The 19,210-nt window shown below is 42.0% G+C and overlaps 1 protein-coding gene across 4 annotated transcripts; it reads right to left on the reverse strand.

The window, feature by feature from the left end:
* Nucleotides 1-1,291: 1,291 nt before the first annotated feature.
* LOC147153452 (forkhead box protein P1-B-like) lies at nt 1,292-19,008 on the reverse strand. Of its 4 annotated transcripts, XM_086030007.1 has the most exons (17): nt 18,794-19,008; nt 17,866-17,949; nt 14,116-14,256; nt 9,374-9,520; nt 9,044-9,133; nt 4,920-5,031; nt 4,728-4,836; nt 4,489-4,596; nt 3,718-3,805; nt 3,540-3,617; nt 3,219-3,411; nt 2,977-3,053; nt 2,781-2,882; nt 2,587-2,714; nt 2,392-2,437; nt 2,102-2,265; nt 1,292-2,008 (listed from the first exon to the last, which is right to left on the reverse strand). In XM_086030007.1, exons 3-17 carry the CDS (start codon nt 14,239-14,241, stop codon nt 1,852-1,854), a joined length of 1,725 nt encoding a protein of 574 aa, XP_085886133.1. In that variant the 5' UTR covers nt 14,242-14,256; nt 17,866-17,949; nt 18,794-19,008; the 3' UTR covers nt 1,292-1,851. The 4 variants fall into 4 exon arrangements, with proteins under 4 accessions (XP_085886133.1, XP_085886143.1, XP_085886124.1 ...); XM_086030017.1 differs by lacking the exons at nt 17,866-17,949; nt 18,794-19,008 and adding an exon at nt 17,204-17,335 and having other exon boundaries at nt 3,219-3,378; XM_086029998.1 differs by lacking the exons at nt 17,866-17,949; nt 18,794-19,008 and adding an exon at nt 17,204-17,335.
* Nucleotides 19,009-19,210: the final 202 nt, after the last annotated feature.

A 19,210-nucleotide genomic window follows, 5' to 3' on the forward strand; every position in this document is an offset into this window, starting at 1 on the left:
TATGATAAAAGGTCAAATGAAATATTCACATTACCTGTCTTTGGTGGCAATTACTCCATCGGAGTGTGGATCTCTGTGCGGTTGGGCTCATCTTGTTCCACCTGCACTCTCCCTCATCCATCATCACTCGCCAATCGGGAGGCACGCATAGAAGCGTGTGACGTCATGACACACACGAGTACAGCCACTTAGAGCAGAAAAGAAGTCAAAATGGTCCCACAACACGTCAACGCTCTTAATGGCTTCATGAACTACACAAATTTGGATGTTACATGGAAAAGCCGCATAGGAAATAGACATGATTGTGTCAAAGGACTTCAGCCAGTGTTGAAAAGTATACAAACTGTCCCAAACAACACGTTTTAATCTTTTAGTACATGAAAAAATATCGGCTGACATTCTCAGCGAAGGTTTTATTCATATTGTTTTTTTTTCCATGTACATCAGTGTGCAGGTATTTGCTTGATCTCATTTTCCTTTAAAAGGGAAGAATGCAGTAACGCCCCTCCACCCAAAAAATCCCCTTTGTGCTATATTTGTTAAAACTGCCAGACACTGCAGACAGTATAACATGACAGCAGTACTGTGGGAAAAAAACAACAACCTTCTCTGCCCCGATGTTGTACATCTACCGGTAATTAGATTTTCAAGACCACCGCGCCCGAGGAAAGATAAACCAATCAGAGACAGGAGACAGAAGGAATGACACACAAGGTGTCAATCATTAGCCGCACTCGCAGGCACACCCAGTATGAAGTCTTGCAGACCTGTCACCTTGAACTTTGTGGAAACTATTGCAGACTAACCACATCTGGAAAATTAAAACAAATGTGACATCATATCCCTCATTTGCAAACAATTGAGCAAAAGACTGGCAAACACAAGCACAACGAAAGGACCTTAGGCGCCTGAGAGGATTCAATCGCACCGCGGCAATGGCAACATTTCTGCTATAGTAGCAGCTGTGGCCAACGTCGCTTTGAAACGCTAACGCTAGGTCAGTGTTGCTAGCGCTGTTATTTTGATGAAGCGGAATATGTGTTCTGTTTTATCACAACTATACATTTTTGAACAGCCATGTTTGAGAATTAAGCTTGCGCAGTTAACAAGGGGCACGGCTTTGGCCGTGTGTGTGTTTGTCGGGGGTGTAGCGAAATGAGGCTACATTAAAATAACGCTAACACTTGTAACACTAAACTCCCCCCTTTAACTGGCTACTAAAGAAACAATGGGAGAAATTCCACACACACACAAAAATAAACAAAAAAAAAACCACACAGCTTTGACACAGTTAGCATGATGAATTTATTCTTCATAGAGTTGGTCTACAGTAAAAGGTAAATCTATAGCATCTACTCTTACATGCTCAATTTGAGAAAATTCAGCAATGTTTGTGGCGGGGGTGAAAAATACCAACACGTATAAAGACATTCTGTTTTTGAATCACCTGATGATATCGTTACATACAAATATATGCGATCACGGAGGCAGTGAACATATCAGTAATCATTTCTCTACAAATGCATATATAATATGACTAAAATAAAAATCAACTCGTTTTTTTTTTTTGTTTGTTTTTTTTCTTTTAATTGTGAAGTGCTCCCTATCAGTGTTCCCTTTCCTTTGGCTTCTCTGCTCCTCATGCTCGCGTTTAAAAAATATCAACCATGAAAAGACAGTTTCACATGTGTGATCTCACTTGACTGTACAGATTTAAAAACGAGATTAAAAGAACCAAAAAAACAATACTGATAAATAATAAAAGAACAACAAGAGTGTTTGGTTATGTAGATGAAACAGTTGCTTTTGGACTATTTTGGAATATGCGGTCAGAGATCTTGGACCTCGAGGTCAGAGAGAAGGCACGCGGTCCAGACGAAGCCTCTCCGGGCTGCCGTTGTTGTCGTCGCGGCTCGTCTCCGGGCTGTGGCCGTGCTCATCTGTGCTCTCGGGAGATTCGTACGGGTAATTTTCACAGATTTCCTCGTCCTCTTGCTCCTCTTTGATGCTGGTTTGAACCAAAGCAGGAAGAGACAGCATGGGCTGTTAAACGCACCGAATCAGCTCGATTTTTTTTTTAAAAATGCGGTGTGGTGCATACAAAGCTTGCGGGGGCGATTGCGTCGCGCTGCTGTCGCTTTGGTACCCGGAACCATTGGCGAGGGCGCCGTTCATCTGCTCTTGGAGGATGTGGGGCAGGGAATGCAATGGGATGCTGCCCAACGCACCCGGGTTGTAGAAGGAGTTGCAGTCTAAACTTCCTACCTGTAAAAGAAAAAAAAAAAAAAAAAAAAAAAACAATCTCACAACTATTATTGATAGTGTGAAGGGATCCACTTTTCCGGTTCCCCGTCAAATACGGTACGACCCGTTCACATGCCACGAGCCTACCTGGGGAGCCGACCCAGCTAAACTCTGTCGGTTTTTCAGGAAAGATCTGTAATTGCAAAGAAAAGAAAAAAAAAACCAAGTCAAGGCTCGTCGGGAAACGACTGCGAGACGTAGACGCCAAAGCTCCCAAAAACATTGGGGTGGAACGTCGGGTCTGAGATGGTTGTGGCGTCAACAAGGCATTAGCCAACTCACCCATTACCGGCTGCCTTCTGGGGCCTTCGTCTGTGGAACTCGATCTCGTCGACCGTCCACACAGCTCCCTTCACATTCTCCAGGCGTACAAAGCACTTATGGAGGCTCAGGTTGTGTCTGACAGCATTCTGGACATTTCCAGAAAACAAAACGTTCCAAATATGCACACGGCTGACGCAAAGTGACATCCATACCTTCCATGTGGCCGCATTGCGTCGGAAATAGGCAAAGTTTCTCGTGAACCAGTTGTAGATTTCGTTTAAAGTCAACTGATTGCGCGGTGACTCGTAAATCGCCTGAAGGAGATGAAGGAAATGTCAGAAGATGAACAGAACGCTGCAAATTCTGGCAAGCGCGCAGTTTTGCATTTTCACACTTGGCCGCCTTTACCTGTCGTATGAGGGAGGCATATGTAAATGGCGGTCTAACTTCTGTGCTGAGGTAGAACTCCTTGTTATCAACGATATCTGTGGAAAGACAACAACGCTACACTTCCGTCCCCCTTTGATCTGCTTTCAAGATTCAATGCGGGTTCAAACCGTCTGCTCACGCAACAACGTTTTGTTTACATGTGGGCAACCGAACAAACAAACGCGGCGCCCCAGAGATATTGCACTTGGCCATCCACTCACCTTGGCTGACCGAGCGGCTGTAGCGCCTGCGTACTGGCGTTCCGTTGAAGCCGCCACTGGGCGTGAGGACCGAGGGCGAGTCGGACAGCGGCGTCAAGGGCGTGGACGGCGCCGTGGCGCTCTGCGACAAGCTCATATGGGGACCTTTGGGTGGCGTTGCCTGGGAGAAGGACATGTTAGGCACAAGGTTCGCCTGCGGAGGGAAAACAAATTGTGCCACTTGACGGGGGGAAAAAAAAAAAACATTGGGGGGGGCGTGTCTCTTGAACCATGCAGCGGGCGTCAAGTTTAACGTCAAAGCGTTCACTGGCGGAAACTTACGGGCTGAGCTGCAGCTTTGGGCTCGGACGACTTGAGATGAGCCATCATTGCTTGAAGTCGCTCTTTGTCTTTCTTGAGCTATGTTCGAAGCACAGTGGGAAAAGAGAGGTGCTAAGTTTACACTTGATATGAAGGCGGTGTGGAGTCAAGAAAGAAAAAAAAAAAAGTCCAAGCAAACCTGTAGTTCCAGCTGTTGAACCACTTGCATCTGCACGCGACACTGCGCGGTGCTCTTGTCGTCAAGTGTGTGCTCGCTGTTCAAATGCCTGCAGGAAAACACATTTGAGAGCGGCAAACATTAAGGCTGGAAATGAGTGCGCTAAATGTGCCAACGAAAAATAATAATAATAATTGATGCTATTTTGCTTATTTATTTTTTTTAACACATTTGCTTTCAAAAACCTGTTTTTGCTTCTTGACTTTTCATCCGCACGCTAGTTGTATTTGTTCACCGTCTGTGAAACGTGACTTTCTGGGAAACTCTGGGCCGGGGCAACATGTTTTTCAAAACTCAGCTTTCTGCAAGTATGGTACACTGAAACAAAGGTTTTAGGGAGCTTTGCTTATTGTGAGTCTGATATTCAGGAACTCTCCAATAAACACATTGGTAGGATTTCTCTTTTTCTCAATTTGCCAATATTGTTCATGCGCCTTTTGCTGACACGACTATCTCCAGGTCTCTGATTGGCTTGCGGTGCCACTTGTTGCTATGGCATGAGTGAGACATCTTGCACATACTTGGGAGAGATTTTTTTTTTTTTGTACTCCAGAAAAATAAAAGTCCAAATAACAGCGGCAAAATTGTACAGTGTGCCAACGCTAGAACAAACAATTGAGAATAATCTTGCACCATGTTTTCTTCAAGATCCAAAATGCCCTAAATAAGCATCAGCAGCGCGTGTTTTGTTGCAGGCTCCAATCGGTGTTCGAGCAACAAGCCGCCACTCACTTAAGAAACGCCTGAAAGTCTCCAAAGACCGTCTCGCAGCCGGGCCATTTGCACATGCCGTTCCCGTAGAGAGCGTGGCTACTTGGTGCGTTTTCGTCCAGCGAGCCGCTGAAACAAGAGTCAGAACGTATAATCGGCATCAGTACGGCATCTCCGGACGTGTAAACCAGAAGAAAGTACAGGCGCGCCCACAGTAGAGCAGGATGTATTAAAAGGGTTCCGTTTGCACAGGAAAGCACCTTTCCTTCCTTTTCAGGAGCGCGGGGTTGCCGTTGGTCGCGGATTGGTGATTGGACGACTCTCTGGAGTCGCCGCCCGCGGATAACGTGCCGCCGCCATTTTCACAGCCTAAGATAAGCCAACACTGCGTTAGGGTCTGTCCGTCTCACCTTCACCAAGCGGCCAAATCAAACACAAGATCGGGGACTTACCGGCAACACTGGTGGGGAGCACGGAGAGCAGGCCTTGCCTCTGCAGGTTGAGCAGATGCTGCTGCTGCACCTGAAGAAGCTGCTGCTGGATGGCGATCTGCTGGGCTGTAAGCTAGGGCACAAACGGACGGACTTACGGAACGGCACAAACTTCAATGTGCTTGCAAACAGATGGGGAAGCTGATAATCGGGTGACAAAAAAAACGGGGAATTAATTCAAATCAATTGAAATAAGGGTCAGTTCAAAATGTTGATTTTGTATCTTTAAATAAGGTGTATTGAAAGGCAGGCGCAAACCAGCACCGCAGTGCAATTGTCAGTCACAAGAAGGAGTCATGCCATATTATATTATATACTGACAACATTTCCTTGGATCTGGGTCATTTCAGTGCACGGTGACAATTGGAACTGGCCTCTCTCTGAGCATTTTTTCACATCTGAATGCAATGTACGCATGATGCATCCAATTCCCAATTAAATACAACAAAATGTGGCTTTTGTGAGGTTACTGGCTGCCCAATTATTTACAGAGCGATAGATTTCTTTTTTCAATTGCAGGTGCTCACAAATAAAATGTCAAACACTCCATTAAATAGTGTGCTCTTCACCACCTGTTGCCAATCTTAGGCTCGTCCATTTTCCTGTCATTCAAAACTTGAATTGCTGGGTTGCACCGTTGCTGATGTACCAAGCGAGATCTAGCCGGTCATATTCGTCAGTCGTCCAGTATTTCACGACATCACATCATCAGCACATTTGGATAACGGTAGCATGAATAATCAATGTAGCAGCTGCAGTTAGAAGTACCTTTCTGTATTAGGTCAGATTTATATGGCGTACCGTATCGCCCGTACGAGAATAGTGAAAATCCGCAAATAATTGAAGCCCATTCAACTGCATTGGGGGGGAAACTTAAAATAAAAATGTCACCCAAGAAATTCTTGAATAAGCGGGGATATACCTCCAATAAGCATTGTCCAAAACTCTTAACTTTGTTGAAATGCCTTTACGCATGGTTGTTGAACATTTTTTTCAGATTTGCATGATGTTGATGTTTTTTATTATTATACATGTATGACAATATACATCTTTGTTGTAAAATTCTAGCAAAGTTCAGGGAGCTCCCAGGGTCATCAACATGTCTTCAAAAGTTACATGAAAACTTAAACAATTGCTCCCTACAGTGAATACAGTTCTCCAGAATTTAAAAATGATAGAAATATTAAAATTTCACTTCTCTTTGTTTTGATTTCAAACAAAAAACAAAGGTGCAAAGTGTTCCCAGGGTCAGGAGAATCTCTAATAAAGTTAACTGAAAATGTAAACAAATAGTTCCTTGAAGTTAACACAGTTTTAATGTGATTTATTATCGGCCATAAGATTTTAAAAAAGACCGATACCGATATTCATCAAAATGCCGAATATCAGTGCCGATAATCGGTCCGGCTGATAATCGGTCTATCCCTACACGGTACCATTTTTTTTTTTCATTTTCTAAATACGGAACCTTTTTGCGTACATGGCCAACAGCCACGGCAAGTCAACCGACATGTCAAAAAAGCCCGTTTGTAAGGCTCGTTTTAAAACGAACGTGGCTCGAGGCGGGAACACGCCCAATCTGGCCAAGCGCCTTGCTGATCGGCATCCAGAGTTAGTCCACCAGTTTTAAGAGCTACCGGTTTTGATTCATTTCTAACACTTTCCTCAAAATAAGTACCGTGTGAATTATTTTGTTCACAATTTCTATCATTTGAGGAGACATTCACGCACACCCACCCACACACTCAAAGCAACATTACATTGAGTCAATATCAATTAAATGAATATAATTGCTTGACCGTAATGGTGCAAATGTATTGTCAATATCAACAATGGATGACATGAAATGCAGTCAAATAGGTCAAGTAATGTAATGTAAAAGCTGAATAAAGTGAATAATTATATATGTACATACATTGAAATGCATAAATTATGCTTATACAAACATTTAAATGATCTCACTATTTTAAAAATATCATTCTTAAAATCAGAATTGTGTGTCCAAAAAGGACAGAGGCTATGCAGATGCATATCTGGCCATGAAAATGATCAAAACTTGCTCAATACTGCATTACAGTAGATTTCACACTAATGGCTCTATAAACCTCTGTGCACATTTTCTGCTTGTGATGTTGGAAAAGAATAAATAAACGGGGACTCGTTTTCTTAAAGTTTAATTTGCATGTAGTCTATAAATTATAAATAATCAAGTATAGAAAGAAACTGTAATATATTTATCTCACTCCCCCACAGGCCCATTAAACAGATGCATATCCTAATATATTGAATTAAAAAAAAATAATAATAAATCAATAATTAATCTTTTGTCGGTTTTAATTTTGCTGCTTTTGCAGATTTTAGATTTTAGTCAAGGCACCGTTTTGGTACCGGTATGGCGGTACTTTATGCAGGGATAGAATCGAAGTCAAAATGTTGGTATCGTGACAACACCAGTAGGTATGAACACTTGGCTGTCACAAGAAACCGATATACGGCGTACTACCAATCAGAGCAGAGCAGTGATCCAGTCACAGCAAGGCTTATTTCCGTATTGTATGTTAATGAGAAAGGTCCAGCCATCTCATCTGTTTTGGACCAACGAGAAAAGCATGAAAAAGGGCAAAAATCAATGTTGGGACCTTTAACTGATCATGAGCCACACGCCAACCAACAAATATTGGAACACAGGTGTCAAACAAAAGAAAAATAAAATCTGTACCACAATTTTCTTCACTTTTAATAATGCTGAGATTTTTTGTTGCCAAAATTCTTGCCCAAAGACGGCAAGAACGTCAGTTAGCGGTTGACAAGCGCTGACGACATTTCTGGGAAAAGATGCTGGACTCGCTCGAGCTGAGCGACAACCCCCATGCTATTCATTTCACTTTAGCTTTGCAGTGCTCCCGAAGGATCAACTAATGCGGTCAGAAATACTCCCTCAATTGTCTGCATATTTGGAAGACGAGCACATTTAGAAAGAAAAGAAACATTTCCTGCATCCACACGGCCACACCTGCTCTCAGCCAAGTGTGTCTCTCGATAATATGACATTCCGGCAATTGCATGTTGGCGTCACGAGAGGCAGATTTTTTTTTAAGACGGAGCCAAGTGTCACCCAAATCAATTTCCGCTGCAAAATACAACAGGTAGCACGCTGTGGGACTTTGTTCTCCTGTGCCATTGATTAATCTCACCTATTTATTTGTGTATTCTTCGAGAAGCAGGATATTCCATATAGACAATGTCGATATACAGACGAGCGACCGCTCAAAACATATTCGCACCGATGGACAATTTAGAGCCTTCGATCAACCTAACACCGTTCTTGCAATGTGAAAGGAAGCTGGAGCGGAGAACATCAAATTCTCTTTCGCACAGCAAGGCCGCAGGATTTATTCAAACCCGGCGACTGCGACTGCAGCAAATGTGCTAATCGCGACCCAACCGTGCTGCCTTAGTTAAAATTAGGATGTTTTTTTTTTTGTTAAATTTGTCCCAGGTTCCATGTTGAAAAATTCATGTAAAATTGTAACATTCTGAGTTCCATCACCACATAAACACACAAAAAGTACTGGAAGTCGGAACCGTTGAGTTCCCCATTCCCAGGTCGCTGTCCTGTGCAAAACGAGCATGGCCAATTTTTGTCATTTTTTAAAAAACAATTTCACGTTAATGGTCAGTAAACGTCTGTGACGTGGAAACCCCATTAACGTATTTTTTTTAATATAAATGAATATTAATCATCGTTTTTCACAATTATGCCAATTTTGTAATCGTGGAGCGTAATAATCGTAATTGTGATTGAATTTCGATGCATTGCACAGCCCTAATTTGGACAGAAAAGATGTAATAGTGACGCCACACTGACCACCATGCGCCAAACTATTCCAGTTTCAGTGCTCGAGGGACAAATGTAGTAAGTAGTATTGATCCACCACATTCTTACTTATCAAGGCCGAGGTGCGCATAATTCTGATTCCCGGTTGCTCCCATCGCGGATGTTTGTCACAACGGGCATCTGTCGGCGCATTCACAGATGTGCGTACATCAGTGCGAAGGTAACGGGTGCAAATATGCAAACTTACCTCCTGGCTAACTATCCCTGCATTCTTCTGTTGCAGCAGCTGCATATTTAGCTGCTCTTGTTGATTCTTGAAGACCTCTTGAATTTGTTGCTGCGGACGTGGATAAAAACAAGCGTCAGGTTAAGCCCGACAGAAAGGTTGGGCTCCTCCTTCTGTTTCCTCTGCTTTGCTTTGTCAATGTCGGTAAGTGTCGTGTTTGCAAATGCTTGTAGGTGTTGTGCCTTTGCTTGTGCCGAGCACATTGTGTATGAAATGCGCTCTATCAATAAAGCTTGCCTTAGCTTGCCGATTGAAGGCAGACACACACACACACGCCCTGCAGCACTATACCTGGTGCAGCATGAGGGCCTTCTGCTGCTGGAACAGGGCTTGGATCTGCTGAGGGCTGAGGACCTGTTGCGGCGGCGGCGGCGCCTGCTGCTGGAGCTGCTGCGGAGCCTCGGCTGGTGGGGTCATCATGGATGACGATGCTGGAACCTGAGACAACCGCAACATTGTGTCTGAACAAGTTGGCCTCTATACGAGTCAACTGCCCCGTACTGCATACAGTGGCCAGCTAAAACACGATTGCTGCTTATTTAACAGCTCACCGTGCTCTGTGTGTGTGGGTGTGCGTGTGTAAGGTGAAGATGCGCCATTGAAGTGGACCCCGTGAATTTGCGGTCTTCAGATGTAGTGCCATAGGCCTACCAGAGTGTCAAGTCTAACACCACAGACTCAATGTCGGCGCACCTTTGTGGAGAAAGAAATTGTCGCTGACACCACCAAACATGCCATTATCTTATTATCTTAACAATGCACTACTGAACAAATATAAAGCGCATGAAAATATTAGGGCTGGGCAATGATTAAAATTTTTAATTGCAATTAAGCGGATGAGGTTGTTGCGATTAATCACGATTAACTACTAACTTAACCTTAAACCACAAACCTTAGTAAGAAAAATAAGTATACATGATTATTATTACTACTACTACTACTGGACTAATTATTAATATTGTCAATATTATTTTATAACGAAACGAAACCTTTTTCAACCATTCTGTCATGTTGTGTGTTCAAATTGAACCGTTTAGAAAATCAAGGGAGAAAAAAAAAAAAAAGGATTGAACTTTTTCTGCTGGCCGTTTTGGTCTCTTAATATTAAAAACATTGCGTTATGCAATTTTTTTTGGATGACTAAACAGAGAAGGTCACAGTGACCTAATAACATTGTTCATAAATGATCACAACAGGAAAAGGCCCAAATATCAGTTTAATAAATAAAAATGGAAACATTTCCATACAAATAATGATGACGTTTTTGAAGCATTGTAGGTAATGATGTCATTGTTCGCTTTCGCAAAAGAGTCCGAAAGTCCAGGCGCATGTGACAAAATGTCCTTAAATCAATGTTAATTTCATGTGACAAAAAGCAAGCGCTTTGCGGTTGAAGCCCGATTTCATTTTTCACATTGGGTCAGTCGTTTCTGGAAGCTAGCTAGTGAGCACGCACAGGCTATCGTGTGCGTCTGATGGATTGCCACACGCATGTCCTGTTGTGGTACGCTAACATATTGTAGCGTCTACTACAGTTTATGGAGGCATTGGTCAGAAAAACTCACGTTTATTAAAAACCAAAATGCTGTTTTTTGTATAGCCTACCCGCGGTTGACATCAAACAGCGAGAGGGGACATGTGTTGCCTCACGGTCACTGTGACCACGTACCGGGTGACCTATTTTCCACAAACCCTTAATGGCAACACCTAACAATTAAAGACATAACCTACCTAGGTCATTAGAATATACTAATTTAGAGTGATAAAAACAATTATGTTTCTCCTAATCTTTAAAGTTTTTTTTGTTCATTCTGGGTGCATACCATATTTTGAATGTGTAGCTCAAATTACGCATATTAGAGAGGCCAAACAAAACTTTTTGGATGAAGGTTTAATAAAAACATAATTAAAAACCAATGCAAGTGTTTGGTTTGGTTTTATTTAGCACAGTGCATTTCCCAAAGTTTACTACTACGATTTCACTCTCTTCTACATTAACAGAAAGGCAGAAAGAATGTACTTTCATCTTAATTCTCTTTATTATTCTTTTGTACATACCTTTAAGAATTCTTGCTGTCAGCTAGCGATGGTCATATAAGAGCCTGGTGCGATTATGCCGTGATTTACATATGATCCGATCAGTTGACTAATGGTGACTACTGTTGGTGATTAGTCGACTAGCAAAATAATAGTTTGTGGGAGCCCTAGCTTGCACCAAACATCAGTGGGTATTGCGTTTGTGGATGGCTGCAGCACCAAACGAGCGCACAGAGACAAGCGTGGTAGCGATTTTTTAAAAATCGAATGGAAAATCGGGACCTCAAAATGAAATCGAACCAGGGCTTGGAGTGAATCGTTACATCCCTAGCGAACACACACATTAGCACCCATTACATTGTTTTTTAGTAAATTAGGGGCAGTATTTGCAGTGATCCATCCTTTCGTGCATAAAGATTAGCAACACAACGTGGGACTTTTACAGAGGAAATGGACGTCTTCACTGCTAGCCAATGGGTGTTTATGTGAACTCTTAAGACTCACACACAAAGCACAAAGGAAAACGGGTGTGGTGTCACTCGCACTGATGAAAACACTGACAGAGAGAAAAACAAGATGAAACGGTTGGGTAAACATATTACGAAGGCACTTGATAAGAATGCCCTTCTTGGTTGGGTGGTGAGGAGTCACGCGTGTCTGAATACGCTTTACAAACATGAAAAGGACAAATAAACAAATAAAATGTACACTAGGAAACATGATTAAAGTCAGACCAATGCGGTGATATGAAGTAAAGCTTGAAAAAGAAAACATAAGCTGCCGTGGCTACTAAAAATCACATATTTTAGTGGCTCAGCTTGAACTTCTTAAATATTAGCATAAATGTCAGTCCTAACTATACTATTAGTTTGCAATTGTGCTAATGTTGCTGTACAATGAAATAATCAGGAAATGTCTAGTTCAAGACATCATGACTATTTTTTTTGGGTTTAGCATGTCTGTTCATCGATTTGACTTGAACTTGGGACACTGCCTTCCTCTGACAACAAATGCACATTCACAGCAGGCATTTCTTGGCTCTGTGTTTGTGTGCACAAATGCAAATTGTTTTAGTTAAACGTCGACCATGTTTAATAGGAGCCATGCCATACCGTTCAGTGTCCTTAAAGAGCAGACATGTATTTACTTTCACATCGATCAATAGTTTATTGTGACATTTTAGGACTATTGCTATTTTCTAACATTGCCTCTTACTAGGTCATCTTAACATCTACTGATTTAGCCCATACCTGGAGGATTGTTGCAACTGTGTAAAATCACAAAACGTCGAGATGCATTTAGGAATATGTTAATGAACACTTTGGTTGGTAAAGCAGCATAGAACCCATTTTGAAAGACTCATTATTGTTTTCAAAGTTGCAAGCCACGTAAAATGATGTTGCGGCTCCGGGCTGGACTGACATGTGAACCCGAGAGTCTGACACACGTGTATGAGTGCTATGGAGTGCATGACGCGAGTGCACACAAGCAATGCCATACACCCACCGTCAAAGACAATTGCCGGCACAAAGTAGCGTTTGCGCTTGATTATTTTTCCAACTCACCCTCTAGTGCAGAAAGTTCTGTCAAGCCGATTCAGCTCAAAATTAACCAAACAACAACAGATGGCTGAAGGGAATTAGACTGCCATCAAAACAACAACAACAACAACCAGTGCCAGAGAAACAACATCCTCTACTGAGAAGGCTGCAATTTACCAACCCCCACCCCCACTCCCTGTCGATGCCTCACTGCTCTGGCAATGTTTGCAGTAAACATAAACAAAGTCATCAAAATTGCACAGAGACTAAATAATGAATAAAAAGCAGGCAGAGCCTGTTTACGAAAACAGAATGCAGGATTCATATTTTAATTAAGGTCTGAACCACAAACAAACATCTCTCTCTGAGGCACAGTCTGTTTAGAGTCGGGTAAACAAACTGACGGAGAATTTCACAGAGGCTGTGGGCTAACAATAACAGTCGACAGCCTCCTTGTTTGGCCTTTCTTATGAGATTCAATGCAGTGGAGGTGGCCACAAAAGCGATGAAAAAACAGGTCTACCCCACAGACAGACAGAGCTGGTTGGCCCCTCTGTTTTTCTGTGGACACCATCAACACAACAACAGCCTTTGGCTAATCCCTGTTACCATGGCAGCCAGCAAGTCCAAACATCTTGTGTTGTTGTTATTGTTGAGAGCCATACCAGTGAGCAGCCGAGTGTAAACACACATTCGTTCCTGCAAGACTGGTCCTGTGAACTCCGAGATGACTGACAGCAAAACAACCCCCCCCCCCAAAAAAAAGCACTAAAACCTAATACGAATACCTATCCTGCAAAGTACAAGCATCTGCAAAAACACCCACGATATCATATTACACAATCACAGACATGTGACTTTCCCTGGCAAACACACAACCGGGCACAAAAATGTAAATGTTGATTGAAAGTAGCATTACAATTAAATAGGGAAAAACTGATCTCCATTCCAAAGTCCACCTGGCAGCCAATAAATGAATAAAGAACAACACAATTTGCTCTCTGAGACTTGTTAGCATCAGTGATGTGGGGGGGGGGGAATAAGATCAACAAGAAAATCCCCCTCTCAACTCCCTCCCTTCCTAAATGCCTTACCCCCCTCTCTGTGCTAACTTTCAACAAAAATATATAACACAGTGAGGGGTTCAAGGCTATACAGTACCTTCACTTACAAAACAAAATCCTCACACAATCTTCTATTTTCTGCAGGATATTCAAAACATCCATAGTGCATTTATGTACAATATCCATCTATCCATCAAGTGGGGAGATATATCAGAACACCTAATTCACACACACTGTCACATGGTAAGCTTCAGTGTGCGCAACACGTTTGTGTAACAAAAGCGTTCCCAAAATGTTAGCAACGCTCCAATACTGAGGTAACGCTCCCAAAACGAGCATCTGAACAACCAGTGTTTGTGTAATAAAGGGACAGCAACGGGAATAAACTGACCCTGGGTGACTCTGGGGGAGGAGTATGGCCGCTCCTTAGTCGGCTGTCATTCTCAGCATTTTTCCCGTTCTGTGTCCTAACAGCTGGAATGGCGTGGCTAGTTGGTTCTGACCCAGACTCGTGCATCTGGACTCCACTGACCTGAGAAACAAACAAATTGCGTAAATGGAAACAGCTGGATGAAAAAGTGAGGCATAATGGAATATGGCAAAGACAAATGTCAATGGTGAGGTTACTTAAAAGTCAAGTCCAGGAGCAAGATAAATGAATTCCATCTACCATTTATACACACACCAGGAACCTGGTGGTGATATACTGAGCACGGGGGAGGGATTGACTTAATGGTTTTAATATTATTTATCTAACGCTTAATAAAAAATTGTCATTTTTAAAAATATAATTAAGTCCCTGGGGTTGAATGGCTGGACTGTGAAAAGATAAGTAAATTCTTCCATGGGAGTGAATGAATTAATACCATAGTCACTAGTTTTACTTTGCACCATTCAATATTTCAGGTGCGGTTCTAAATTGGTTCCCCGTGGAGCGCAGACAGAACTTAGCAGTGATAATGTTTTTTTTTTTTTTAGTACGCAAAGCCACAGAAACGCTTCATCTTCACAATCTTTTCCATGCGTAAAGAATATTGACACTTGGGCTGACCTTTCAGACTATATTAGCACCACACCCCAGCAGGGCATTGAAGAATTATGCAGCAAGAAAATGAGGCAAAAAAGGCTTGTTAAGAGGCATCAAGTGTAAAAAGGATGTTATGTTGGCTAAAGGAGTTACGCGGTACTTAGAGATGGGGTTAGCGTAACTGTAAGAGGTGACTGGGAGAAGACTGTTGTAAATAATAATAATAATAATAATAATTCATCAAATTTATACGGAGCTTATTGTGGACACTGGACACTCAAAGCGCTCACAATGGATGCATTATTCATACACTTGGACATTCACACTCTGGTGGCAGTAAACTACGTATGTAGCCAGAGCTGCCCTGGGGCAGGTTGACGGAAGCGTGGCTAACAGTGTGCGCCTACGCCCCCTCCGACTACCACCAAACATTCACATTCAAGTGTGAGTGGCACTGGGGGCAAGGTGGGTGAAGTGTCTTGCCCAAGGACACAACAGCACACCAGTCAGACAGAGCGGCATTCGAACAGCGGGTCCTTCGGTTACTGCACGACCCGCTCTACCTCTGAGCCGTGGCCGCGCATTTTACATTTCGGAAATAAAAGTTGGCTTGGAGATTTGTTCAAACACGTTTTCCCCAACTGTCATCATGCGTTTGAAACTGAAAAGGGACAATTGCGTCAAGGGCCTTTAAAATTACTGCCTGAGCTTAAGGCGCGGACACAAACACATGTTTCAAGGTAACAAGTTTGTTGCTAAGAGCTAATCTCCAAGAAGATCCCAAAAAGAACTTGAATAGCAAAACACAATACTATTATTCACTGTTACCTGAAATCACCAATGCTGTTAACTTTCAACCAGGTCACAATGTAAAAAAAACAAACAAACTCAGGTAGAAGTTGCAAACAGTCTCGTCTGAAACTGCGAGAGGAACATGCTTGGTCTATTTGTTGAATAACTGAGTGCTGCCATGGCTACTGTAAACACAGGGGCCCTGGGTCTGTGTTTATGTGCAAACATATCTTCCTTCTGGAACAATTTACCATTAACCAGGTGGTGCGATAAACGGCCGTGTCAAGTAGTACAATGCACAAGAAGGCTTTTATGTGTACAGCTTGGGAGTGTTTGAGTCGAAAGCTAAGCAGCATAAACAAAAGTAAATAAAGTAGGCAAACAGATAATGTGAGCAGATGGAAAAGCTCAGATGAAACAGGTCGCATTGCCTCAAGGAGAACGTCATTAGTTTCAAGGCTCGCAAAGTTAAAAATCAAACATGCAAAGCAACGGTTAAGTATACAACAGCCATTTAGGCTCACAAATGAATCAAAAGCAAATTACTTCGATTGTTGGGACTAATGTCCATGATACAGATTCAACTTCACTCAGTTGACAATGAGAAACGAGTACTTCCTACATTAGATGTGTCAGAGTAGTATTATGAAATGAATGAAAGGGATATTGCAAAAATGGTAAAAAAGTGAAGTGATTCCTGCAAATGAAAGCCAATCCAAACCATATCCGGCATTTGCAGGCAAAGTTTCCAATCCGTTTACTCATGCTTTTAGGATCAGGCTTACTACAAAAGACGAAAAGCTGAGTTTACTGTTGTCATGTCTGAAGACAGGAGTCAACTTTGTAGAACCAGCAATGATAATTCAAATATTGTGCATTCAAAAAAAATATTTACGTATATTACCATCAACACATTAGATAGTAAAAACATAGTACATTGGCAAAGCTGCTGCAAGGGAGGACTCACGATTAGTAATAATATGTGTGAGGTTTGGTGGTGTTGGCATATGGCTTCAACTTTCGCAAGCACATAAGGTGATTGTAATACATTGCAACGTGTCTGCATCGCTTTCATCTTGGTTGGACGGTCGATACAATCGTTCTAACCAGTCTTGTTACTTGTTTGTGCACAAATGTGCCTCAGAAGAACACTGGTAGTATCCTGTTTATAACGCTGTGATTACTTCACTTTTGAGGACGGGTCAAGTAACTCAACGCTCGACATTCAAATAATATCATACTATCAATCTGAATAAGTCTGACCATTTGTCAAATAAATGTTGCTCTCTATTAATAGTTGTGCTATGTGTTGGGCACAAAATGAATGGACATCCGCCGCGCGCAGCCATTGCCGTACGAGATTTCTAGTGAAGACCCGAACATTAAGCTAGTGGTAACAAGGGGGACGAGGAACTGCGAATTAGCATGTTTGACATGCGAATGGGCCCGTGTTATTCATAGGCTATATTTTCTCCCTTCTCCTCCGGATATAATGGACGTGTTTTCAAACGAACCGTGAGCTTCGTAGCGATGTGCAACAAAAGCTAGCCGCTAACCGAAATGAATCATCTCTTCATTTTGCCAACGGTGATAGGCAATAAATATGACGTTCGGATCAACACAAGTTCATCGGCGTGCGACTCCGTTAACTTTTACTCACCAGCTTGTGTAAGGCAGACAAAGTTGGACTCGGTGTGGTGTCGGGAGAATGAACCTCGGAGTGACTTGCTTGGCGGTGGGGCTAGCCACAAGTTGCTAACAGAGGGCGTGGCTTCGGTAAAAGTAAACAATGGTGACGTCATGTCCACACGCGGGGCCGTCAGCTCGCTTTGGGAAAAAAGATCTCACAGGTCGCTTAGACTCTGTAGATTTGCATTCATTTGTTTCGTTGTAAATGGAAATGTTGTTGGATACACAACTCGTTTACAAAAGTCAAGCAACGAATATATTCTACACTAGTTAGTCGTTTTAGTGTTAGACAAAGGTGACTGTTACTACCTTTGTACAAGCAGAATATTTGATCCAGCTATTGTATTGAATTATCATACAATGTGTTATCATAATACTGTGGTAGGTCAGCGTATCTCAGTTTATTGTAAATATGCTGTAAAATATGTTGTTTTATAAACAACATATCGTATAGAATTTACGAGCCTCTAACAGAATTGTCAAAACTCAAGAAAAAGCAAGACCTTTCAATGACCCGCAAACAGCCACAAGATGGCGACATTTCCCCACTCTCCACATTCTGCACAGTGCATTGGCAGTCATTAGTCATTAGATGCTGTTGGCAAAAACACAAATGAATCCAAGTGTATTTACCAGAGGTGGGAGTACGTCACATATATGCAAATCACAAGGTAGTCTCGAGTCGTAACCATCAACTCTCCAGCAAGTCCCAAGTCACTGTGGGAAAAAAAATCAAGCAAGTCGAGTAGCCACCAAATTTCAAGCAAGTCGTCATTAGAGGTACTTAGTTCAAGCAAATCAAGTCATCAAATCTTGCTCAGTAAAAGATGTTGGAGTGATAAAAAAACAACAAAAAAAACGGTTTTTCTACTGATTCTACTCTAAAAAGTACATTATCTTTAAAAAGGTAATGAACATTTACAGCTCTAAAATGAAATGAAAGACAATTAACTTTTTAAAAATGAATATCAACGGTTAGATTATTTGGAAGAATGTATGTTATTTTTTCATTCTGACGTTTATGAATGGCACATTGTTAATGTAATAAATACGTTGTAAAATGTGCATAATAATCATATTTGAAAATTACATACTTTGTTTCAGATGCCAATCTGTTACCCAAATCTAATTGGTGTGTGTTAATGGTTGAACGAATTGCATTAACTTTGTGGATTTGGTAGGTTGTCGCGTTTTGAAGTTGAGTGGTTGACATGCATTCGTTTAGGGGGTTGCTGCCACATCAAATATGGCGGATACGCTCGCGACCAGAGAAGTACTCTGCACTCTACAGTGCTCTATGCTAGCAACATGCCGGTGCTACCGGTGTTGTTTTGATGAACAGAATCTACTTTCGAAGTGCACAACACTTCACCTCGGTATTAAATAGAGGGCGGGGAAAACTTTTGCATATGCGAACGGAAACGCCACAGTCAAAAAGAACGGTTCGGACAGTTTTCACAAACCATCCCACCCGTAGTTACGTTACTGAACCTAAATGTTCGAAATCATTTTTTTTACTGGTCCCAAACCAGTGTTCGCTAGCTAAACAAGGGTGGCTTACCTCTCTGTGGGTTTTGTAATAATGATGAACGAGGTTAGACGTTGTCGTTGTGTCTTCATCCCGTGAGGTGCAAACCATGCGTTTTTTCATCCTATTTTTGTCAACGTCATGGGCAAAATAATCCATTAATTTAAATTAGTCATCGTCGAAGTTGCTCCAACGCTGTTGGTGTTTACCTTGCCACATCACACTAACAAGTGACGCCGACAGGGTTGCCAGGTTGGCATGAATGAACAAAAAACAAATACATTTTCTTTCGTGCTTGCTTTACTTCCTAAAAGGGCAAACTGTGTTCAAATGTAAATTTAAAAATATAAACAGAATGACTTGTCAAATCATGAGGTCTAAGTCGAGTCGAGTCACTTAGATACCAAGTCAAGTCATTCCAGTGTTTTGGCAAGCAAGTCCTAAAAATAG

Source organism: Filicampus tigris, chromosome 1 (genome assembly GCF_054856515.1).
Source record: "Filicampus tigris isolate MCC_2025a chromosome 1, RoL_Ftig_1.0, whole genome shotgun sequence".
Taxonomy (NCBI): domain Eukaryota; kingdom Metazoa; phylum Chordata; class Actinopteri; order Syngnathiformes; family Syngnathidae; genus Filicampus; species Filicampus tigris.